The sequence below is a fragment of the Leucoraja erinacea genome, chromosome 22 (assembly GCF_028641065.1).
Source record: "Leucoraja erinacea ecotype New England chromosome 22, Leri_hhj_1, whole genome shotgun sequence".
NCBI classification, from domain to species: Eukaryota; Metazoa; Chordata; class Chondrichthyes; order Rajiformes; family Rajidae; genus Leucoraja; species Leucoraja erinaceus.
The window spans coordinates 12,550,231-12,576,189 of NC_073398.1; the positions used below are offsets into that span (position 1 = coordinate 12,550,231).

At 40.3% G+C, this 25,959-nt stretch overlaps 1 protein-coding gene across 1 annotated transcript in view; it reads left to right on the top strand.

Moving 5' to 3' along the window:
* The window catches only part of LOC129708039 (mucin-2-like), a 40,781-nt gene extending 15,285 nt beyond the window's left edge, over positions 1-25,496 (top strand). Inside the window, exons 7-25 of the mRNA XM_055653580.1 lie at positions 1,106-1,203; positions 5,644-5,821; positions 5,971-6,093; positions 9,513-9,633; positions 9,721-9,859; positions 9,962-10,063; positions 10,141-10,213; positions 10,296-10,433; positions 12,354-12,512; positions 13,356-13,447; positions 14,061-14,187; positions 20,392-20,626; positions 20,710-20,771; positions 20,862-20,954; positions 22,724-22,835; positions 22,927-23,065; positions 24,668-24,856; positions 25,205-25,256; positions 25,468-25,496. Coding sequence (XP_055509555.1) covers positions 1,106-1,203; positions 5,644-5,821; positions 5,971-6,093; positions 9,513-9,633; positions 9,721-9,859; positions 9,962-10,063; positions 10,141-10,213; positions 10,296-10,433; positions 12,354-12,512; positions 13,356-13,447; positions 14,061-14,187; positions 20,392-20,626; positions 20,710-20,771; positions 20,862-20,954; positions 22,724-22,835; positions 22,927-23,065; positions 24,668-24,856; positions 25,205-25,256; positions 25,468-25,496 — 2,261 coding nt within the window. The remainder of the gene's footprint in view (positions 1-1,105; positions 1,204-5,643; positions 5,822-5,970; positions 6,094-9,512; positions 9,634-9,720; positions 9,860-9,961; positions 10,064-10,140; positions 10,214-10,295; positions 10,434-12,353; positions 12,513-13,355; positions 13,448-14,060; positions 14,188-20,391; positions 20,627-20,709; positions 20,772-20,861; positions 20,955-22,723; positions 22,836-22,926; positions 23,066-24,667; positions 24,857-25,204; positions 25,257-25,467) is intronic.
* Positions 25,497-25,959: the final 463 nt, after the last annotated feature.

A 25,959-nucleotide genomic window follows, 5' to 3' on the forward strand; every position in this document is an offset into this window, starting at 1 on the left:
TGTGTCTATCTTTCAACAGACATAGCTGTTCTGGTTGAATCTCACAAAATGTTTCCATGGCTGACATTCACTCGACATAAATGATTCCAGCAGGATCTTTAGTAGTTGTGCAAGTGGGCCAAGGAATAGTTAATGGAGTTTAATACAGATTAGAGTAAGCTGCTGCATTTTGGGATGTCAAACCAGAACAGGACCTTCACAGTGAATGGCATGTCTCTGGAGAGTGTTGTGGAATAGAGGGATCTAGGAGTGCAGGTACATTGTTCTGTGAAAGTGGCGCCACAGGTAGATAGAGATGTAATGTAAGCTTTTGTTACATTGGCCTTCAGCAGTCAGGATTTTGAGTATAGAAGTTGTGATGCTATATTATAGTTGTACACGATGTTGGTGAGGCCACATTTGGAGTATTGTGTTCAGTTTTAGTCACCCTGCTACAGGAAATGTATTGTTAAGCTGGAAAGAGTAGATATTTATGAGGATGTTGCCGCAACATGAGGGCCTGAGCTATAGGATGCGATTGGGCAGGCAAAGACTTTAATCCTTGAAGCGCAGGAGGATGAGGGGTGATATTACAGTGGTGTATAAGATCACGAGGGGAATAGATAGGGTAGATGAACAGAGCCTTTTACCCAGAGTACGGAAATCAAGAACTAGAGATAGATTTGAGATGAGGGGAGACAGATTTAATGGAAACCTGAGGGGAAATTAGTTCACACAGATGATGGTGGGTACATAGAATGTACTGCCACAGGAGGCATTTGAGGCAGGTATTATAACACCACTTAAAATACATTTGGACTGGTACAAGGATAGGAAAGATATAGAGGGATATGGGCCAAACTGAGGCAGGTGGGACTAGCGTAGAGGCATAGGGGTATCTAGGTCCGAAAGGCCTGTTTCCATGCTGTATGACTATGATTGTCTGCACTATTTTGGGACCTAATTCACCTTCTAATCCACATGAATCATGTATAGAAATCAGAATGCACTATAAAGATAAATTGGCAAATGAAGGAATAGAAATGTGAACTGGACACAAGAATTGCTGCAACTATAAAATTAGCTGCATTTCAAAATGCAATGTTACTTTCTCACTCCTTTCTAGTGACACCTATCTCTCTTCGTGGTAACTCTATTACACCTGGTAATTGTCCAATCAGCGTACCTGCAGCTGACCAATTAACGAATATCCAATTATTCCAGGTAAGTTTTGCATTTCTACACAATTTCATATTACTCCAACCATATTGCAATAATAAATATTAATTAATATTAAATATTAATATTTCATTTAAATACAATTATAATCAAACTTCTAACCAGGAATACATGCTTATTAATATGTGCCAGTGAAGACAATGTTAAGCTAAATCAGCAACAAATAAATTAAGAAGGAACTGCAGATGCTGGAAAATCGAAGGTACACAAAAATGCTGGAAAAGCTCAGCGGGTGCAGCAGCATCTATGGAGCGAAGGAAATAGGCAATGTTTCGGGCCGAAACCATCAGATTTTGCATATAATATGCCTGAGTTCTGTTCAATTTCACAATTCTGTTAGAAGAACATAAGGAACATGAGAATGCATCATTCAATAAGATCAAGGCTGAACATTCACGTAAAATTTACTTTTAATCCTTATCCCTTGGTTCCCTATATATGTTAATATTGACAATCTATAACTAGGCAAACACAGCTCTCAAGGGTAAAAAGTTTTTAAAAAAATCAGAAATACTGAAAGAATAATTTCCTTCTCATCTCTGTCCTAAGTGTTGCGAATGTGAGCTGAAGACTGAGGGATCAGAACAGGCACATGGTCATTGGAAGAAAAGGGGAAGCTCCCAATTTGGGACATCCTTGGCTGTTGAAGAATATTCTGGGTTAGGATAGGGCAAGGATTGGAAATAGCCAGAGCTACCTCCATCTCACTTTTTTCCCTCTTGATTTCCTTCTTAAGTATGCTTCTCAGTTCCCCAAACTCCTCCAGGGATACACTTGATCCCACCTACCTATATCTGTCCTTTGTCTTCTTTTTCTTGACTGGTGCTTTAATTTCCCTCATCAACCAAGCATCCTTACTCCCACCTGCCTTGTTCTTTGGTCCACCAGGAACATGCATGACAATAGACAAAAGACAATAGGTACAGGAGTAGACTATTCAGCCCTTCGAGCCAGCATGGCCATTCAATGTGATCATGGCTGATCATCCCCAATCAGTACCTCGTTCCTGCCTTCCCCCAATTTCCCCTGACTCCGCTATCTTTAAGAGCCCTATCTAGCTCTCTCTTGAAAGTATCCAAAGAACTGGCCTCCACTGCCATCTGAGGCAGAGAATTCCACAGACTCACAACTCTCTGTGAGTAAAAGTGTTTTCCCATCTCCGTTCTGAATGGCTTACTCCTTATTCTGAAACTGTGGCCCCTGGTTCTGGACTCCCCCAACATAGGGAACATGTTTCCTGCCTCTAGCGTGTCTAAACCCTTAACAATCTTATATGGCTCAATAAGATCCCCTCATCCTTCTAAACTCCAGAGTGTACAAGCCCAGCCGCTCCATTCTCTCAGCATATGACATTCCAGCCATCGCGGGAATTTACCTTGTAAACCTACGCTGCACTCCCTCAATAGCAAGAATGTCCTTCCTCAAATTAGGCGACCAAAACTGCACACAATACTCCAGGTGTGGTCTCACTAGGGCCCTGTACAACTGCAGAAGGACCTATTTGCTCCTATACTCGACTACTCTTGTTATAAAGGCCAACATGCCATTCGTTTTCTTCACTGCCTGCTGTACCTGCATACTTACTTTCATAGACTGATGAACAAGGACCCCCAGATCCCGTTGTACTTCCCCTTTTCCCAACTTGATAGTAATCTGCCTTCCTGTTTTTTATACCAAAGTGGATAACCTCACGTCTATCCACATTAGCTTTATCCACCCAGGTTTGTGTCAACTGCAAATTTGCTAATGTTACTTTGAATCCCTTCATCCAAATCATTGATGTATATTGTAAATAGCTGCGGTCCCAGCACCGAGCCTTGCGGTACTCCGCTAGTCACTGCCTGCCATTCTGAAAGGGACCCGTTAATCCCTACTCTTTGTTTCCTGTCTGCCAACCAATTTTCTATCCATGTCAGCACTCTACCCTCATTACCATGTGCCCTAATTTTCCCCACTATTCTCCTATGTGGGACCTTATCAAATGTTTTCTGAAAGTCCAGGTACACTACATCCACTGGCTCTCCCTTGACCATTTTCCTAGTTACATCTTCAAAAAATTTCACAAGATTAGTCAAGCATGATTTCCCCATCGTAAATCCATGTTGACTCGGACCGATCCATTTACTGCTATCCAAATGTGCGGCTATTTCATCTTTTATAATTGATTCCAGCATCTTAAAAAGTGGGATAACATTAGCTACCCTCCAATCCAGAGGAACTGATCCTGAATCTATGGAACATTGGAAAATTATCACCAATGCATCCATGATTTCTAGAGCCACTTCCTTAAGTACCATGGGATGCAGACCATCAGGCCGTGGGGATTTATCAGCCTTCAGTCCCATCAGTCTACTCAACACCATTTCCTACCTAATGTGGATTTTCTTCAGTTCCTCCGAACCCCAGATCCTGTGGCCACTACTATAACATGACCTGAGCTCTTGTCATCACACTTAGGATACCAAAGAGGGTGGTATGAAAATAATGTGGTAGGTAAACGGATTGAAAACCAAAATGTGTTCTGGAAAAATGCTAAGGATAAAGGATTACTCCCTTGAAAAACCAAATTGGCAGTCTTCCTGTGAAGTTGGAGGATTTATAAAATTCAGATTGCATTCTTTGTATCTGCACATGGAAGTCGGGAATGGTTTAGCCATTGTCATTAAGGAAGAGATATGAATTATTGTAAGTGATAAACGTAGAATGTGGGTACATATTAATGTGTTGCCATTTTTTAAAATGAACAAAATGTATTCCATGCGCTTAATAAAGTCTAAGACACATATTTTCATTTTCTAATGTTGTTTGGTTATGGACAGGGCTGGAAACTTACCAATAAGATATTGTTATTTTAAATGGTGGAAAGCGAACACACTGCAGGCTAGTAAGAAAGTTCTGGAGCAACTCATCAGGTCAGGCAGCATTTATGGAGAGAAATGGAGACATTTTGGGTTGGGACTATTCGTCTGATTCAAAATTATTTGTCCATATGTATCAGAAGAAGGACCCCGACCCAAAGTATCACCTGTCCATTTCCTTCTACAGATGCTGAATGATCTGCTGAGCTCCAACATTTATTTTACTCAAGCTTCCAGCATCTGCAGCCTCTTGTATCTGTCGGCCTGTAAGCCTGAAATTAATGGTAGAAAATTGTTGTATAAGCTGTGAAGGATGGCAAAGATTGATCAAATCTTTGTGAGGCAAAGATTGATCAAAAGCTATTAGTGTGGATTTGTTAAAAGGCCTGTTCCACTTGGCCGTCATTTGCGCGTCACGCAGATGGTGCACAAAGATTTTGTACATCCCAAAATCCTGGGATGCCACGTGCGACCGCACGTCATTGCCTAAGGCACCATGCACGCGTAATGCGCACTATGTGCAAATCACGCGCGTGTCACGATGCGCTCGTCGTGTGTCAAGACACGTAAATGATGTCGCATAAATTACGCGCAAATGACAGCCAAGTGGGACAGGCCCTTAAGGGAATGTCATGTCTAGCTATTAAATTGTTTGGGCAATGTGTGTTGAGGAGGGTAGATCTTTGTGCAAAGTATTATATAGTAGACTTATCAAGCCTGTAATGATCTTTCATCCAAGTGAAACTGGTTCAGTGATAGAAAACAGGGTGAAACAGACAAAAATAATTTTACTTACAGGAGGTTTCCACAGAACTTAGTGCTAAGCCTCTACATTTTTATGACATAAATAAATGGAACAGACTTTTTGATTAATTTATTACAGCCAGCATGAAATGATACCATTTCAGATTCATCAAAATACTAGAAATATTCAACAGGTCTGTCAGTACTTGCGAAGAGAAAATCAGAGTTAACATTTCAGTTTGATGTCTTTTCATGAGTATTTTCTGCAGATTGATCAGTCATTGTTGTTATACGATTTAAAATCCTATTTTTAAAAAAAAAAAATTTAATTTCAACAAAAATATGATAAACTATGATAAATTCTGCAAGGTGCAGCTGGCAAGCTAAACATTTAATCTCAAACTTCCCATCTATTCTGTTTCACATTTGTAACCAGTTATCAGACATTAAATTAAAAAATGGTAAAGATTTGATCCATTTCTTCCATGCTTTAGAAGTTCAGCTACATAGATCTAACAATGGATAAAAATGCTCTCCTTTAGAAGTGTTAAAGAAAGAACTGCAGATGCTGGAAAAATCAAAGGTAGACAAAAATGCTGGGGAAACTCAACGGATGAGGCAGCATCTATGGAGCGAAGGAAGTGTAATGCCTTTAGAAGTGTAATGCCTTTCTTTAGAAAACATAATAACTTGTTAAATATAATTGCTTAAAATTACAGCAAGTGTAAGGGCCTAATTTGAAACTTTTAATTTTTAGAGTAGATTTCATGTTCATCCACATGTTTAATAACTGTGATTTTGCTGTTTATGTTTTACTTATTAGGCTTGCACAGAGACCTTCTCACCACTTTTGGGTTCTACGTGTGCTGACACCTTCTTTAAATTGTGTGTAATGGACACCAGTGCTTTCCCCAATAAAAATCAAGGTCACTGCCCGAGTATAAAAGAATTTGCACGACATTGCCAAATTCAGGACGATTGGAGAAAGATCTCAGGATGCGGTACGATTTTCTCCACATAGAGAAAATAAATAAACAGTTTAAGTTTAGAGCTACCAAATATTTTCATTCAGAAATAACACAAAACACAGTTGTGCCTTTGAACTTAATAATAACTGATAATGTGAAATGCATTAATTTTCTTATTTTAGAGAAACCTGAATGCCCTAGGAATCAGATCTACAGTGATTTTGGTCAATCATTTATTCCAACTTGTACTGATCCAGATCCTCAACAGAAAGATGCTCTTGAAAATACTTGTGAATGTCCAAAAGGTAACAATACTTTTAACTAAGATAGATTCATTATGTTGAACTTGGAGAATATGCTGATGGGTAACCAGCACGTCTCTCGAGGACTGCTACATTGCATTCCAGAGTCAATAACTATAGGCTGCAATGCAGATGTTTATAATGTGCTATTGCATCTGACCTTTCATTCAATTCCATGTTCAAATTTACCCCTGGAATTGGTTGGCTGAGTGACTGGATACATTTTATGTCTGGCAACTTTAATTAGAAATGTAGGTTTCTGTAATTTTTTTTTTCCTAATCTTTTCTTTATTTCACTATATTTACATTCTTAATTAACTGGCAATAGCTTAGTATGTTTTCAATTTTTTTCTTGAAATTTGGAGCTGCGAGATGACTCTATATAGCAATGTTACAAAATTTTGAGATTTAAAAAATCAAGTCTGCAATTTATCCCGTCAGATAAAGCATAAAAAGAAGTTTAATTTGACGCCTAATTCACTTTCATATCTTCAGTATTAAAAACGTTATGACCATTTTCATACTCGGAAATTAGCATCTTGTTCCCTATTGCTTTTCGATTGACTTAACACAAAAGCTGTGATCGAGGACAAAGGCCCATAACTTTCTTAAAAATTAAAAGAACTGAAATAAATGTTCAGTTGTAGATTGAAGCATTCTGAAACAAATAAGAAACAATCATACTTGGAGGACCTGAGATTAAAGCATCTAATTAGTTAGTTACCTACTTGTAGCTAATTTCAAAATTCAATTACTAGATCTAAACACCTATCCATTTCTTAAGAAAAGATTAACATTTTCAAATAGCCTAAGTGTCCAAATAACATTCACACAAGAATTCACAACATAACATGATTTTAAAATCTCATTGTTATGAATTTATAGGCAAAATGGAAGGAATTTAGTGTTTATTTCCCGTAAATTAATGGCCATTTAAATCATCTTGCGAGTGAGATTTTGTGGAATGTGATCGATTGGAACGTTGAGGTTTGCGGTGAATTTAAACCCCATATCAGCAGTAAAAACACTGCCAGTTCGTATGGGGTCTAAATCACCTTTCCGCAACGTAAAATTTGGATTAAGGTAATCCTAAGAAGCACGTTTATATGTAAAATAAACAGCTTACCTTTAGCAGTCCCGTACGGGAGATCCATCCCGTTGTCGGCGTTGACGGCATTAGAAGCGGATTTTTATTTTACTCCAGCTGAAATTGTCCGCGGTTTAAAAAAAAATCACAGAATGGCAGACGGAACAATTCTTCAGCATCAGCTAGCAGCCCGAGAAAATATATCTCGGATGGGCAGGAGAAAATCGCATTTTAACCCCCCCCGTCAAAGGCGCCAAAGTCGCGCATATGGCCAGTGGCAGAACTGCAGTGCCGCTGAAGGTAAGTTTTGTAACATACCTACTCTATATATCAATGATGTTAAGGGTCAACATTAGTTATATATTTTCCCCTTTCACTTAACCCCCCCCCCCAAAGTGCAACATCTCACACTTGCAGGTATTAAACTCAATCTGTCATTTTTTTGACAGCCTTCCTCCATATAAACCATATTGCTGTGAATCACGAGCATCTTAATATTCTGGACCTGCCTACAACAGGGGACTTTGTCAAATGCCATACAGAAATACACGTAGACATCAATCGTCATTGATCGCTTTCATCACCTCCTCAAAAAACTCAATCAAGTTACTAAGACATGACCTGCCACACACAAAACCATACTGACTATCCCTAATTAAACCAGTCTCTTCCAAATGGGAATATATCTTATCTCGAATAATCCTCCCTAATAGCTTCATCATCACTGACATGAGGCTCACCGGCCTATAATTCCGTGGATTCTCTCTACTTCTCTTCTTAAACAAAGGACTAACATTAGATACTCTGTAATCAGCCGGGATCCTGTCTGTGACTAAAGACACAAAGATCTTCATCAAGGCTTCTATGATCTCCCCTCTTGTCTTTCTCAATAATCTGATATAGATCACATCAGACTGTGAGGATCAATCTAGATGAATATCTTCATTGTTTGCACAAATGTTTATGGCAAAATAAAGTGCTTATTTAGTTGCATAGGGGCATCTATTATATATTATCATCATATCATGTGTGTGTGTGTGACAGAGAGATTTTGTCTTTGAAACGTATTTTCTCGAAAACCAGACGTTAAAAATTTCCCTTCTGTAGTCATAGATGTATCATCCTCTGCGTCCCATAGTTTTGCTCTCCCTCTCTCCCACAGATGGAATAACGATAGAGTTCCCATGGTCTTCACCTTTCACCCCACCAGCCTCCGTATCCAACACATCATCCTCTGTCATTTCTGTCACCTCCAACGCGATCCCACCACGAGTCAGATCTTCCCATCCCCACGGCTTTCCACATTTTCCACAAACTGCTCCCTCCACAACTCTTCAGATACTTTCCACAGGGACAGGAGATGTAACACCTGTCCTTGTACCTCTTCCCTTACTTTCATCCAGACAGTCTTCCAGGTGAAACAGAGATCCTGGTGCACCTCCTCCAACCTCATCTACTACAGCCGATGTTCTCGATGCAGCCTCCTGTCCATTGGTGAGATCAGGATAGACAATGCCTATTGGATCATCCAGTTGCTAACCCTTTTAAGTCCTCTTCCATTCTCATACTGACCTCTCTGCCCTGTGCTTCCTCCATTGCCAGAGTGAGGGTACACACAAATTGGAGGAGCAACATATTCCACTTAGATACAGTAGCATACAACAAGGCTATGAACTCATGCCCTTCCCTTCTTCCCACCCCCCATTTCTTTTCCTGCCCCATTTCCCTCCTGTGCCCCCACTTGGACACATATTTTTTGCCCTACCACCTTCCTTTCCACCTGCATACCGTCCTCTAGCTTCACAATTCACAACTCTTTAATCCTTTTGTCCCACACCTCTGTTTTTTCATCTCTGGCCATTGTCCAACCACTTGCCTATCATCTATGTTCCCACCCCCTCACCCGTATCCACCTATTCCTTGCCAGGCTTTATCCTGCCCACCTCTCCTTCAGCTTTCTTTCTCCACCTCCACCCCCAACATTCTGAAGAAGGGTCCCAATCCGAATTATCAACTATCCATGTTCTCCAGTAATGCTGCCAGCCTCTGAGCTTCTTAGGCATCAAAGTAAGTTGTCGGCCTTAACGTTATTGAATAATGGAGCAGTCATGATGAATGCAAAGCACAATTCCATCTTCAAATGTTATATTTTTGCTTTCCTTCATTGCCATCTAACTCAGAAACAACTTATTTTCCATGAATGGTAATTCCCTTTGTTTAATGAGTTCAAAATACCAGACAAGAATGTTCTGGTAAATTCTTCAATTGTGAAAATCTTAAACATAATCCTGTTCATGAAACAATACACTGAAGCAGGTGTTCTGTTCAACTTCAGGCACTCTTCTTGATAACATAAGACATGAGAACAAATGCATCAGAAAATCAGAGTGTCCTTGTGAATACAGTGGAACCATTTATGATGCAGGAGGCAAAAGGAACACTTCATGTGAAACATGGTAACAGCTTCTAATTCATCCTATTGTGGATCATTCATCCACTCTCATCAAATACTTTACTAACAATATTGGTCTTCTTTTTCTCAGTGTTTGCAAAGGAGGACTATGGGAATGTTCTCATCATAATTGTTCCAGAAGTTGCAAAGTGGAAGAAGGAACACATATTACAACATTTGATGGGAAATACTATAATTTGAGAGGAGATTGCACATACATTGCAGTTTCAGTAAGTGAGACATTTTGCTGCAACTCGCAGTTTAGATGGTCACTGATATTAACCATTGAAGTTAAGCTAATAGTTCTAAACTTTAATGTCCTTTTTTTGTAGACTCTTGAGGAGGATCTCTGGAAAGTGATCATTGAGATGCGTGAATGTCACAAAGCAACTAAACATATTTGCTTACGCCGTATTATATTTTCCTCAGGCGAGGTAGGAGTTTATCAGTTGCTGTAATACTTTTGTTATGATTTTGAATGATATTTGAAACAAATCTTTTTTTTTTATAGACCAAATATGAATTCAATAATAATGGTGACGTTACCTTGAATGGAGAAATTGTTGTACTTCCATTGCAAAGGGGTATGAACAAAATTAAAGGAAATTAAGTTCCCTTAAGGATGAAGTTATAATTATATTAAATTAATATTTTTTTATTTCATAGATGGAATTATAATATTTAAACCATCTTCACATTTTATTCAACTTGAAACAACACACGGGTTGAAAATGCAGATACAGATTTCTCCCATTATGCAGCTTTACGTTTCGTTGTTGGATGGTAATAAACAAAGTTTAGGAGGTAAGGTTAAATTACTACTTAGAAGTGGACAAGATTCAATCTCCTCGAGTTGAATAGAAGCACTACTTCATATAACCCCAACTAATCATAACAGTCATTGCAATTCAAATTGACATTGCGATTTTTTTGAACTGAAGTAAAAACAAAGTACCCATTTCCCAGAGGGAGCTGTAGAAATTCATGGCTATTGTCAAGGGTTTGTCCAGTAGTGTGTGAGGAAATTTGCCAAAACTGAGAGATCACATTGACGATGCAGCAATACACCAACTGTTCAAAACATTGCTGAGGCATTGAAGGCACTGAAACCTTTAATGTGTGTGGCCATCTTCCTTGCACTCCAAAACTGTGTTGAATTCCCATATTGGCTCCATATTACTGTGAGCTGCGGAAAGATCAACAAAGCCAAAAAGTTGTGAATGATGATGGAGTAAAGAAAATGTCTGCATATTTTGAGTACATCAGATATTGTGGTAAAGTTGTAGTCATAGATTGTGGAAACAGGCCCTTCGGCCCAACTCGCCCACACCAGCCAACAATGTTCCGGTTACCCTAGTCCCACTTGCCTGCGCTTGGCGCATAATCCTATCCGTGTACTTGTCCAACTGTTTCTTAAACGATGGGATAATCCCAGCCTCAACTACCTCCTCAGGCTGGTTGTTCATACAATGTGAAAAAGTTGTCAAACACTAAGGTTGGAATGTTGATCATTGAATTATCTTCATTTGAACATTTTGGCATGTGATGCTCCTTTATTTTTGTGATTATGAAATGATATTTGTTATGCTGATCTGGGTTACCTCGTTTTAGTAAAATAGGGCTGAAAACTGCAGCATTAGACGATGCATTGTAATTTCATATACATCTAATGCTGTATAAGCTTTAGACGCCAATCCAATTTTTTGATTGAGATAATCTTATCCTGAAATGGGCAACTGTGTAATCTCCTGATGAAAAGGTGTTGTTGCATTAGATTCTTAGGCATACGTAACGTAGACATCTAGCCACTGTGTCCTGGCAAATTATCTTGGTTCTGTGGCCCAGCTTCAAGCATCAAAATAAAGCCAATCAAATTGTTCATGGACAAAGAATCTGATGATCAGTAATAACCAAGTGGAATGACATTTTATATGAGTTACTGCAGAGTTTGTTGACGTCGCAGTTTGTGAAGGACACCCTTATCTTTGTTATCCTTGTTCATATTGAGGTTGTTGGAAGAGGTGATGGTTGAATGTGAGTAAACCTGTGCAGTATTAGATAAGAATGGCTGCACTCAGACGGAAGTGCAGAATTGTAGCATCTGGATGCCAGTGAGGTTTATGGCAACTAGAACTGAAATGGAAGAAAGATAAATGTGAATGTGTCTTTGGAAGCCAACTCTATGCTTGCAAAAACCTGTAGGAAATAAATTTACTTCAGAATGAGTGGGAGGAATTATCCTTGTAGACATCTGGAGGTGATGGTGCAGGGAAAACTAGTAAACCAATAAAAGGGATAACCGTGGCAACAGTTCATTTTAGAGCCAACAAGAGAGGTTACACTAAATCTGAAGCTCTGTTGGGTGACATTATGAGAGACTGTCAACATTTGCAGGGAAGTTGAACCGGACAAAAAGAGAAAAGGTATCACAATTATAAAGAGGAAGATTTTTGATTTTGATACGTATTAATTCACAATCACAATGAAATAAAAAAAAATTATGGAGCACTAGTTAACTAGTGACTGAAAAAAATGAATTCAAGATATGCATTAACAATGAAAAAGATTACATGTTTGAAGGTATATTGTTCAGTGTTTGAGCAATACTGTAAAGCTGTTCAAAGAAACAGGCTCTTATTTTATGATCTTTTTCAATTCAAACAACTGCTCAATAGAATTAAATACATTCATTTTCCCAAAGTTTTTCTATTTTTTGCATTCTAGGCTTGTGTGGCAATTTTAATGGCAAGGCTATTGATGACTTCACCTCTGTACAGAATGTGGTGGAACCATCACATGTCAATTTTGCTCATTCATGGGTTGCTGACGTTAAATGCAGCCCTCCTGAAAAGGAAAGTCCAACTTGTGTCAGTTCAGAAAAAGGTAATGTACTGTTTTCACCCCAATTTTTTGCTGCAATAAGTATTTAGTCTGAAACGGCATACTTTTGACATGGGTCACTTAGATGGCCATGTTAATTTTGGCACAAAAAAAGTGGATTGTTTGAGTCACATGAGAAAACAGAGAAGGCCAAACATAATTCAATGATGCTATTTAAAACCTAAGTTAATAAGATAGTGGCATTTAAGATACTTTTCGATCAACACATGGATATGTAGGGAAAGGAGGGATATGAATTATGCGCCTGCAGATAAGAATTGGTCTTGATGTCATGCTTGATGGGTCTGTTCCTGTGTTGTACTGCTCTATGTTCTCAGGCCTACACAGTTTTCAATGATGGAACAACTCCAAGCTTCCAATTTCAACGCTGAAGAAGGGTCTCAACCCAAAATGTCACCCATTCCTTCTATCCAGAGATGCTGCCTGCCCCCCCGAGTTACTCCAGCATTTTGTGTCTATCTTCACTGTTCCTCTCTCAACAGATCTCCAAAGTCCATGAAGAGGCCTAGGGTCAGACCCACCAAACCTGAAAATGAATAACCTCCCCACTGAACTCCAACATACTTTAGGATGCTCCCTTCTCAATTGGATACCGCATTGATCAATCACTTCATTTCAAGCTGGGGGTTGACAGTCCACAGCAGAGCACAAATCCAAAAACCTGCGTTTCATACTGAACCAACGTTCTAGCAACGTCATGCAGCTCCATTGACCCAGCATAATTTATTTCACTATATCTGTATTAAATTACGTTTGATTCTAATATCTGAATTCAAGATATTCACAGACTACATTCAACCATACCTTATCCAACTTCTTTTGTAGAATTCTATGCAAAGGAACGTTGTGCTCTACTGAAAAAAAATGGTGTTTTTGCTCGATGTCATTCCACAGTGGATTACATTCAATATTATCAGGTACGGACAAGCATTATGTAAATATGTACAAATAGAAACTTTTCCTTCCGTAAGTAAAATGAAAAGTCACACAGCCGTATTCAACATCTGCGGCAAAGAAACAGTAAAAGAGGCAAAAGTTAAACTGACTATAACCTGTCCTATTGTCCCATGCATAATCTCTTAAATTACCTTGCAAGGATGGTTAACCACTCTCTTGCCGAAGATTCTCATTGCATGGCATTTCTGCACATGAATGTTAATTACCACTTATCAGCCCATGCTGGTAAATGGCAATAACCTGCAACTTCTGATGTTAAGCTGGAAGGTCATCGATGAAGCAACGGAAGATGATTACTGCCTTGATGAAATCTGTAATGTCATTCTGAAAAAGGTCATCTGCCTTTTTTTGAGGCATCTTGTAAATTGGATTTGATGGCGGCCGGCTCTTATCACAATCTTGGATGTAAGAGGTCTCAAAAATCATGTTTACTGCTAGTTAAATAAGATCCCATTTTGTTTTTAAGTGGTATAATGGCTTGTATTTTCGTATTGTCATCTCTAGATTCCAGTTGACATGAATTTAATAATGTTAAATGAACAAGTGATTATTATATTTGCATTTTTTTTAAAGATGTGCAAGATTTCCATATGCAACTGCGAGAATCTTGATCATTGCATCTGTGCTGCACTGGGGGCTTATGTTCATGCATGTGCTGCAAGAGGTGTCATACTGAAGGGTTGGAGTGGAACAATTTGCAGTAAGTTGAGGTCTTTAAATTTCATAGAAATTCATCTCCTTTCCTGCTAACGAAAAGCAGTTTATGACATTGGATAACACTTACAGTTTATTGATACGTAGAGATCTGAGCCCAGTACCATGTGAACATTGTTTCTATTTTGATTTTTTTCCCTTTCAATATATTAACTATACAGGTGCACAACCTTTTATCCGACAGCCTTGGGACCAGACACTTTTCGTAATTTGGAATTTGTCGGTCTTCGGAATGGACATTTTTTAGCGTAGATTTTAATGGCTGACTCAGTGGTAGAGTGCTCGGCTCATATCCGCAAGGTCGCGAGTTTGCGCCTTGATCCCGGCAGTTCCTCGGTGGCGAGTTTGAGTCTTCAGTGTAGTTTTTTTCTTGCAGAATAAATGTCTGTATGAAATGCAGTGTGTTGAATGAATTCCTGAATTTGTAAATGTGACCGCAGCATTGAATCACCTCCCGCACTCATGTCACCCTAGCGGGGCTACGTGCCCTTAGGCGGCCTAAGGCGACATTTTCACACTCTTATATCCGTGTGCAGCAGAGACGCCAAACGTGAGCTTTGGTGTGCAGACGACATCCTGGAAAAAATGTCTGGTTTCTTCCAGGTAGGCGATATACCCTCCCGCGCAATATACCCTCCACTTCTCTTTTTAGTTCCCCTTTCTTCCAGGACCGACCCGAGGTTCCGCTGTCACCTCTGCGGGCCACCCTCGGTGAACGCTCACTCAACTTTGTCTTGGGTCTTGTCTTTGTCTTGTCTTCCTACTCTCCCGCGCAATATACCCTCACCTTCTCTTTTATGAATGGGGATTTAGTTCCCCTTTCGTCGAGGACCGACCGGAGGTTCCGCTGTCACCTCTGCGGGCCGCCCGCGGTGAACGTCCTGTCTCCCTGTCCCTGGGATAGCAGGGGGCGATAAAACAGCACAATACCCCCCTCCCCCCCCCCCCACCACCAACTCCAGAGGAATCCGCTCCCCGATGGGCCGCTACGGCGACAAGTGGCAGTTCGCCCACAGCCCGAGCTGCGCGACCTCAAGAACAAGACGCACCTTGCGCACCATCAGTTTCTGCCCCTCTGGAGTTGGAGCGGGGCTGGGCTGGAGTTGCTGATCTGGGATCTCCGTGCTTGCAGTGGGCCTGGGGGTCGGTGTCCCGATGAGGGGGCACAGCTCGGGCTGTGGGCGAACTGCCACTTGTCGCCGTAGCGGCCCATCGGGGAGTGGCTCCTGGTGGTCCCGATGCCTCCCGCTAGTTTGCAGTTTGCCTCTGGAGTTGGAACGGGGCTGGGCTGCTGCTGGCTGTGGATCTCTGGGATCTCCGTGCTTGCAGTGGGCCTGGGGGTCGGTGTCCTGTTGGTCCTGACGTCTCCGGTGACTGGCACAGCTCGGGCTGTGAGCGAACTGCCACTTGTCGCCGTAGCGCCCACCGGGGAGCGGCTTCTGGTGGTCCTGATGTCTCCCGCTAGTTTGCAGTATTCCTCTGGAGTTGGAACGGGGGCTGGGCTGCTGCTGGCTGTGGGTCTCTGGGATCTCCGTGCTTGCAGTGGGCCTGCGGGTCGGTGTTCCGTTGGTCTTGACGTCTCCGGTGACTGGCATTGCCGACGTGAAGACAGTGCAAACCCCTACGCCGGTGCAATGCACGGGGAGCTGGAGAGGGGAGGGAAGGGGTCACACACATGGCCGGGAAGCAGAGGGTGTAGGTGGGGTGAAACTGAAGGGAGCGACAATCTGCAGCTCCCTGCCCGCTGAGTTAAAAAAGTTCCCACGCAAGACTCACGATACACTGTGTATCGTGAGTCTACCGTGGGAACTTTTTTAACTCAGCGGGCAGACAGCAGCATATTGTCAATTATTAACCCTCCCGCGCAATATACCCTCACCTTCTCTTTTATGGATGGGGATTTAGTTCCCCTTTCTTCGAGGACCGACCGGAGGTTCCTCTGTCACCTCTGCGGGCCGCCCTCGGTGAACGTTTTCAAGGACCTTTTTTCAAGGACTGAAAAAATGTCGCTATTCGGAGGTTTTCGTTATTTGGATCTTCGGATGAAAGGTTGTGCACCTGTACTAACTTTCCATTGCAATTAGAAGCTGATTCTTAAACAAATACAGCATTGTGACTTATGAAGTCTTTCCTGACATTCGATTTCAACAGTAATTACTCCTCTTTGAAAAACATGTATACTGACGTTATTCTAAATTTGCTCTTCACATCCTTGAAATTATGTACCTTTTTTCTGCTGCTATGGTATCACCTAAGATAATATCCTGGAGTAGCCATGGATCGAGAGTACACTACATTATCATTTTTTTCTCTGCAGCTCAGCACTTTTCATGTGTTACTGCAGATAGATGGGAAGTGGACTTGTGTTCACATTCAGTTCTGCCATGATATTAAATGGTATACCGTGCTGCTAGTTCTTATGTTCATTTCAATAATCTGCCTTGCTTTGGAGACACAAGAGACTGCTGATGATCGAACCTTGAGCAAAAAATAAATTGCTGGGTAAACTCTGTGGTCAGGCAACTCTATGGAAAGAAATGAACTGATGGCATTTTGAGTTGGAACCCTTCTTTTGACTGATGAAGGGTCCTGAACCAAACCATCGCCTGCCTTGTTATGCTTAGGCTTGCAGGAATTTGATGCAATGACAATGAAAGTACACTAATGTAATTCCAGTTTAAGATGTGAGCAACTTGTGGGGGCACTGGTGTTTCCAAATGTTGATTTCAAATAGTGGAGACCATGAGTTTGTGAAGTTCGCTAACTAAGCCATGGTACCTGACTGATTCCTTATAGTTGGTGCAAGACTTTAATGAGCCAGGAGGTGAACCACTCACTACAAATCACAACCAATCATTTTTCTGCTCATAACATCAAAATAATTTTGTGACATCCACAATCCTGAAAGTGAGAGAAATTATTACAGTAACATTGAATATCAGACTGCATCTGCGTAAAGATTTGAGTTTAATACAGAAGTTTGGTGTAGATTAACTCTGTATAGGTTAACCATGTATCTCTCTTTAAAGATGCTTTCTGACCTATTGTGAGAGAATGTTCAATAATGATGAAATCGGGTATTTAAAATTGGATATATTGGATAGTTCCAGAATTGGATAGATCCAATAATGAGGATAGTTCCCCACTACACAGGGAGGACAATGAATTGACTGGGTTTATATTCACTGGAATTTAGAAGGGAGAGGTGATCTTATAGAAACATATAACATTCTTAAGGGATTGGACAGGCTAGAAGCAGGAAAAATGTTCTTGATGTTAGGGGAGCCCAGAACCAGGGGTCACAGTTTAAGAATAAAGAGTAGGCCATTTAGGACTGGGATGAGGAAAAGCTTTTTCACCCAGAGATTTGTGAATCTGTGGAATTCTTTGTCACAGAGGGGAGTGGAGGCCAATTCACTGGATGTTTTCAAGAGAGAGTTAGATATAGCTCTTAGAGCTAACGGAATCAAGGGATATGAGGAGAAAGCAAGAACGGGGTACTGATTTTGCATGATCAGCCATGCTCATATTGAATGCCGGTGCTGGTTCGAATGGCCGAATGGCCTACACCTGCACCTATCTTCTCGGGTTCTAATGTGCATCTCCTTAAAGAGAACATCTTTCTCTTTAAGGAGATGTGCTTTAACCTCTACCAATTTACCCTTAACCGAATGTCTCAATAAAGTGTCTTTAACTTTCCACAGATGCTGACTGATCTGCTGAGTTTCCAGCATCTTATTTCAGATTTCTAGCATCTGTGGTTTTGAATTTTCATTGAACATTCTCACTTCTGACATGATGGAAAAATTATTCCTGATGAAGTAGCTGCAGAAGCTTGGGTTTTGGACATTGCCCGAAGGAATTTCTTCAACTTTGTTCCTAGGTCTGACATGCAATGCATGACCCCAACAATTGACTCAAGTGCACTCAATCACATCATAGCTGAAATTTAAATTTTACTTCGGAGTCACGTGAGTGACTACATGAAAACACCGCCAGCACACATGCGCGTCATAGCGTCTAACGCATTGCGCAGTGACTGGCGGGGTGAAGCGTTCCCCCGCAGCGGTAAGATTTAAAAACGGGACCTACAGGTAAGTTTGTTAATCTGAGGTTGTGTTTTGTGCTCTGTTTCTGCGGTACATAAGGAGAGCAATGGACAAGGGAAAGAAGTCCAAATGGGTCGCATCTAGACTGACATGGCACCTGCACAGTCCGAACCAGCGCCGCGGGACTGGGGGAAAGGCCAAACAAAAGTCGGCCAGGCCGGCTGACTCGGACGAGTCGGGCCAGGAAGACTTGCTGCTGGCGAGCAGCGGAGGTGACCGCATATCCCACATGGAGCGGTTGATGGAGCAGATGCTCCAACGTGACATGCTCTGCGATATGGAGTGTTGTCACCATGGGGGTCCTGGGACACCCATGGCAGCACCTTACCAAGGGCTGCATAATGCATCTCCCTCGACAGAGGGGAGCATTACGGGCCATGGCTGGGCTGGCCCCAAAGACAGGGGATTGGCTGAAGACACCGCACGTGTGCTAGGGGTACAGGATCCACAAAAGCTGCTCGGGGTGGTCTCAACGTTTGCGATGCCAGCGCAAACGGGACAGCCGTTACAGCCAAAGCTGGCAGCAAGCATTGAATACCTTTCATTCAACAAGCTGCAGGAACAAGTGTTGAATGAAACAACAGCCAAATATATGGCACCAGAGAACTGGGTCTCACTGAATGTTCCTGCAGTAAACAGTTCTATCTGGGGGTACATAGTTGCAGGCATCTGAACCCATGACACATCTGTTACAATATATAGATGACCACTAAAAATCTTAAAGGCAACGAAATGGGGTTATTGATTAGCCATAAACAGCCTCATAATAGGGTATTGGCGCAAACCATATCTAGGTGGCTCAGACAGGTTTTGGGAGCTGCAGGGGTGGATACTGACACTTTCAAATCTCATTCCACCAGGGCTGCAGCGACATCGGCAGCAAGGGAAATGAAAGTGCCAATGGACCACATCCTGGCTACAGCAGGATGGTCTAGGGAGAGGACCTTCCAGCAATTTTATAATAAGCCGATTACCAAACCTGCGGTATTTGCAGAATCAATTTTAAGTTCTGAATTATGATTTATCCCGAATAGAAGGGATCATTATTATTCTTTGTTAAAATAAATTCACTATTGTTTTGAATTTCTGATTCATGTCTGAATACGATAACATACTTCCTCCTTTGGTCAACTACGGCAGTGTGTGAGGCATGGACTCGTTCCACGGCATGAAATCACAGATCTTTAAAATCTTCACGTAGTCACTCATATGACTCTGAAGTAAAATAGTAAGATTAAACGAGAACATACAAGTTTGAAGTTTGATCTTTATTTTATGAGGAGTTACGTCGACTGATTACGTGCCCTCCACGCCCACCCTTTATCATAAAGGTCAACTGGTATTCTAGTTCTAGTTCTCTTATCTTACTATGTTTATTGCATCTACTGTTGTCTGTGATTTCACACCGCTGCTTTGAAGATTGACGTACATGCGTGCTGGCGGGGTCTTCACCTAATCCCTCGACGTAACTCCTCATAAAATGTTCTTACTATTATTTATACATGTGTGGAGAAGGTCAGGTGTGGGGTGTGTCTGATGGAACCATAGATGAATATTGATCAATAGGCTGATCATGACAAAGCGACAAACAACTCTATCAGGAACAGCTTCCATAAATTTGCTGGCAATTGAAAGTAAACTGACTGAACAGTAATCGGACAAAATGGATTTGGTCTGTTTTTTGTCGATAGGACATGAAGAAAGGTCTCGACCCGAAACGTCACCAATTCCTTTTCTCTAGAGAAACTGTCTGACCGCTGAGTTAATCCAGCTTTTTGTCCCCCTAACATACTTCCTCATTATCAGAAAGATCTACTGTCAAAGACATTTTTTGAACAGCCAGGAACGGTATCAATACGACACTGATCTTCTGCATCAATTGTCACCGTTCACACTCAGCCACTTTTTAGATATTATGTAGAGTGAAGAAAATCAGCTGGAATTTGGCATTGGTGGCCTGTTATACCTGTCTTGTTCAAGGTGGATTTTCTGACATGAAACGTCTTTCTGAAGATAATTATGAGTGCTCGATGTGTGGCTTTCATTGGTTCTCAGCTCTGCTCTTATTTTATTTTTTGCAGATACAACCTGTAAGAACAACCAAATTTTTGACAATGAAATGACAACCTGTAACCGGAACTGTAAATTATTACCCAACACTGATTTCACCTGTGGCGTGAAGGATACTCCAGTTTATGGCTGTGGCTGCCCAGAGGGCAAATATATGAATGAAAATGGAGCCTGTGTTAATGCTGAAGACTGCTCGTGTTACCACAAGGGGATTTATATTCAACCCGGAGAGAAAGTTGATGATTGGTAAACATACCTGTTAAAGTCTATTCAAGTGTAATCATGAACCAAGTGAAACTAGATAGTTAACTTCTTTTTTGTCCCTTCAGCTATTGCCAAGGGGGATCAATTGATTGCAATCCAGTTACTAAAGCCACGACTACACCCACAGGTAAATTTAGTATCTTTACATGCTGTCATAATCAGAGGCCTGCATCGAAATATCCATGAAATAATTTTCAGATTTTGTTTAATTCATTAGTATGCACAGGCGAAAAGGAACTTATTCGTTGTTCCCCTACTGAAAATCAGATTCACTGTGGAAAGAAATGCAGTAACCTGGCAATTAAACTGTGTAAGTGATGTCCAATATAACAAGCGATTCAAATTGTACATTGCATACCTGGAAAGAACTGAACCATAGCACAAAATTGTCTATCTCAATTTAAACAAAAATATAATTATAACATAATATAATCTAATTATAACACAACATAACACAATATCATTGTACAAAATATAATTAAACATACCTTTCCAATCAAGATATTGTAAATTATTGGTTACATTACTGTAATATTAATGTGGCGGCTTGGAGTAATGATCAAAGACAGAGGCAGAACAAGAACCTTATTTCAGTATTGGACAATAAATTGTCACAACATTTGGTCAAAGGTATAGAAGGAAATCCAATGTACTTCCTGTGATTCCTGACCCACAGAAATGTGAGTGAATCAGTGTAGTCAATCTTTGTCTCACTCCCTTTCAGTCAAGAGTAGATTACAGCACGATATTCCAAATGTGAGTTCATCAAGACACTGCATCATTGCAACAAATCATTCCTCTACTTATGTGTTCTTGCTATGAAAACCAGCATACTATTTGCTTTCTGTAAGAAGGAACTGCAGATGCTGGTTTATACGGAAGATAGAAACAAACATCTGGAGTATCTCACATTATTTAAATTATATACTGTGCTTTTTAGTTTTCCCAGTGAAGTTGATAGCCCACACAATATTGTACGTGTCATGTATCTAAATCCTGCTCACTCAGTCTCAGTCATCCTCCTCACAATTCACAATTTAACCCAGCTTAATGTCATTCGCAAACTTCAAAATATTTTATTTTATTCCCTCATCCAAATTATATATGAATAGCAAAAATTCAAATAATCCTGTTGGATTTTATCACTTTATCACCCGTCACCCCAAAAAGTGTTTATTTATTCAATTTCCTTATTTCCTGTCCGTCACTTCCAAAAACTACAATTCAGTCAAGTCAAGTCAAGTTTATTTGTCACATACACATACGAGATGTGCAGTGAAATGAAAGTGGCAATTTTGCATGCTATCCTTTTTTGTCAGACTTTTATAAAACCTTTGAAAATGCAATCACTTTACATCACTGCTTATTCCTTGTCCACCTTACCAATTATATTTTTAAAAAACAGTAGGTTTGTAAAACACTATATCCTTCATAGAAATTTATGTTGACAATGTAATTTGAACATTTTTTGTTGTTGTTTCCTGTTAACTCATCCTCTGTAATAGGCTCTAGACATTTCCCTTCTATTGATGATCAGGTAACGTCTGCAGTTTCTTTTGTTTTCTCTCCCCTTTTTAAATGGCAGGATTACAGTTGCCATCCAATTAGCAGAACCGACTCCATGATTTATAGAATTCTTGAAAATGCAACTGATGTATCCATTATTACTGTAATTGTTCTTTAACTATTGATGTCTTGACAGTTCAGGAAAATTACCAGTATTCGCCTTCTGTGATACAGAGCCAATGCACTTGTTTAATAGCTCTGCTTTTTTCTCATTCTCTGCAATGAGCCTTCCACTTCTGAGCAATAAATCAAGTGATAGAAGAATTCAGTAGGTCGGGCAGCATCTGCAGAACTAAATGGATAGACAATGTTTTGGATCGGGTTACTTCTTCAGATTTATTTCTAAGCGTTGGGAAACAATGTTGCAATTGTGTAATTTTTATAATTTCATATATTCATAGAGCTCTTTTATATCTTTTGACATCGTGACACAAACATTTTGCAGAAATAATTTTAATTTTTCTTTTGCACAACAGCCAAACGAATGTGTACCTGGATGTTTTTGTCCTGAAGGTAAAGCTGAGGATGACAGTGGAAATTGCGTTTTGACTGAAAATTGTCCTTGTTTATACGAAGGGAGTAGTTATGCCATAGGAACAGAAATCCAACTTGATTGCAGCCAGTGGTGAGGCCCAGCAAATGTAAAACTGATAAATCTGAAATATTAAAAGGTGCTTGATATAAAGAGAGAAATTTCACTGTTCCTTATATTGCAGCGAATGCCAAGGTGGTTCATGGAGCTGCACTGATAAGCCATGCACAAAGACCTGTCAAGTTTATGGTGAAGGTCATTACATAACATTTGATGATTTTCGATTCACATACGAGGGTAATTGTGAATATATATTTGTTCAGGTAAATTGCAATTACCTATTTTAAGAGAAAATGATTCATATATTTGTATCTAATCTGCTTAACATTAAACAAAGATTTAAATATATAACAATACTCTACCAATATCTAAATGACAACATAGTTCATTTAAAGTTCCTCTTCAACCTGACTATATCATTAATCACATTAATTGTTTACGAGTAAAATTGTTTTGTACATTTTTTTCGTTATATTGATATGCAGATTGGTGTTGATTACTAAACTGTTTACAGGAATATAAACTGCACTCCATTAATTTATTTAAAACAATCTTTTATTCAGGACCATTGCAAAGGAGAACGTGGTACATTTCAAGTGCTCATAGAAAATGTTCCTTGCTGTGAAAATGGAGTGACATGTTCAAGAAATATTAAGATTATTTTTGAGGTATCTACTAATTTACAATTATTACTAGCTATATTCTATGGTCCAATGGTGCCTTTTATTGCCACATTGTGTGAAGTGCTAACACAGTGAAATTATTTTTCGTACTAATGGTCCAGTAGAATATTGCCATGCCCCTGATCCATGGTTAGGAAGTTTACATAAATAGTCTAATAAGCCCGCAATGCAAGAGGCGCTATGTTTAGGTGTCATTTTCAAAGTCCATGCTCCAGTTCTTATGAGTGGTGCCTTTTCCTGGCAAGTCCCAGGCTGTTGCGGGTCTCCTATCATCTCCTTCCTTGGATGCCAAGTCCTTCTCCTCGTCCGTCCCAGGGAGTTCCCCTCACAGGAAATCACAAGGGCATGGTAGGCCAGACCCCAGTTCCCTCTCCCCTCCTACTGGCCTAGCTCCTCGCCCATCTCATCCATCATTGCTGATTCCTTCCTCCTGGTTTCTGCTGCTACTTTCTTAAAATAACTTAAACATAGAAGAGTACAGCACAAGAATAGGCCCTTTGGCCCACAATGTCTGCCAAAGATCCCAAATTAAACTAATCTCCTCTGCCTGCCTGTGATCCATATCCCTCCATTCTTGCATATTGAATGTGACTATCTAAAAACCACCTAAATGCCACTATAATATCTGCCTCCACCATCACTCTTGGCAAGCGTGTTCTAGGCACACATCAAACTCGGTGTCAAAAAAACATGCCTCACACATCTCCTTTATACTTTGTAAACCCTCAACTTAAATCCATGACCTTAAATCTAGTCCTTGAAATTTCAATTCTGAGAAAAAAGGTTCTGAATATTTACTTTACCTATTCCCCATTTACTTCTTTTATATACTTCTAACAGGGTGTTCCCTCAACGTCTAACGTTCCAGATGGAAAAAAAAATCAAATTTGTCCAATCTCTCTGTATAGTTAATACCCTCTAATCCCCACAGAATTCTGGTAAACCTTCTCTGCACCCTCTCTAAAGCTTCCTCATCTTTCCTGTAGTGGAGCAAGCAGAACCACACATAATACTCCAACGTCCTATAGAACCGCAACGTGATGCCATGACTCTTAAACTCCATTGTCTGATCTATTAAGGCAAAGATAAAAAATGTTGTCAAAATGCAGATTTTTGATTTTGAATATTAATGATCAATCTCATCATTAACCATTAATTTGCAAGAGTTTATTTGTCTTTTAGGGAAAAGAAATAATTTTGGAAGATGGGAAAGTAAAAGAGTCTGATGAAAATTCTAATTCAAGTTGTACAGTTGATGCTTATTCACTTCACACTATTGGGCTTTATTTAAGCCTGACATTTTCCAATGGTATTACTATGATTTGGGACAAGCACACAAGGTTCTCAGTCACACTTGATCAACGCTGGAAGGTGGGTGACGTTTTGAATTTAAGCATTTTGTTTTGTTTGTGAATCTTTTTCCTCAATCCAGACAAATGGAAGTTGAGAATCTGGAAGCTTACAGAAGAGTATAATATGAAGATCGATCAGACAAGTTGTCAGCAATGTGATGCCCTGGAGAAAAATGCCTTGATTAGATGAGGCTATTATGAGCAAAATAAAGCATTATTCTCTGAACCAAAACACACCTCGTAGATGATATTGGCTGAGAAGAAAGATGGATAATCAGCAAATATGCATCAATATGGATCACATGGTGAAAATGTCACATATGAATTTTCTACATCAATTTCTCAATGCCCTATGAATTTCCCTTAGATCCTTTACAACTTCCGGGCCATCAATGGAAAAATAATACATCTGGAGAAAAGTAAGTGAGTGGTAGGTTAGTATTGGATTAATATTTGATGAGTGCATAAAATCACCACAACTCCTCACGTAAGATGTTTATGCTATGCTGAGCCATTTGCAAAGAGTTCAGGGGAGATGGCCTACAAACTGTGTCTTTGACATCTAACAAGCTCTGTAATGGTGGGTGGTGTAAGAATTTCTGATTTTATGTACTTTGCTCTGTGCTTTAGCCACTGATCAGAACAGTGAAACATTGTGAATACGACATAGAGTTAAGCATGTGTAAGGAGACATAGACCCCAACGTTTCACAGAATTCTAAACACTAGTACTCTATGAGTACAGAAATTATTAATCAACTCAATCGACAGTGGTCTGAACTGTTTCTGAGGCAGTGGGCCAATAAGCCTAACATGCCAACCAAAACATTTAGTCTGTCAAGCTCGCAATGGCCTATCAGAGAGAAGTGTGTTCAACTCCGGTCCAGATAGCACAAATGCGTCGGAGGATCGAACGCCGGTCTCTGGACACTTCAAGGCCGCACTCTACGGCCTGCACCACTGGGCCGCCCCTGGTCAAAATGTTTTAATCCATCACAGTGTTCAGATATTTAGAGAAGTAGCAAAAATAAGTGCGGTGTGTATGGATAGGAGGTAGATTACTCGTGGTTGTTTTTCAGTACAAGTTGGCATTCGGGAGGTGCTTCGTGTGGAAGGTCCAGTG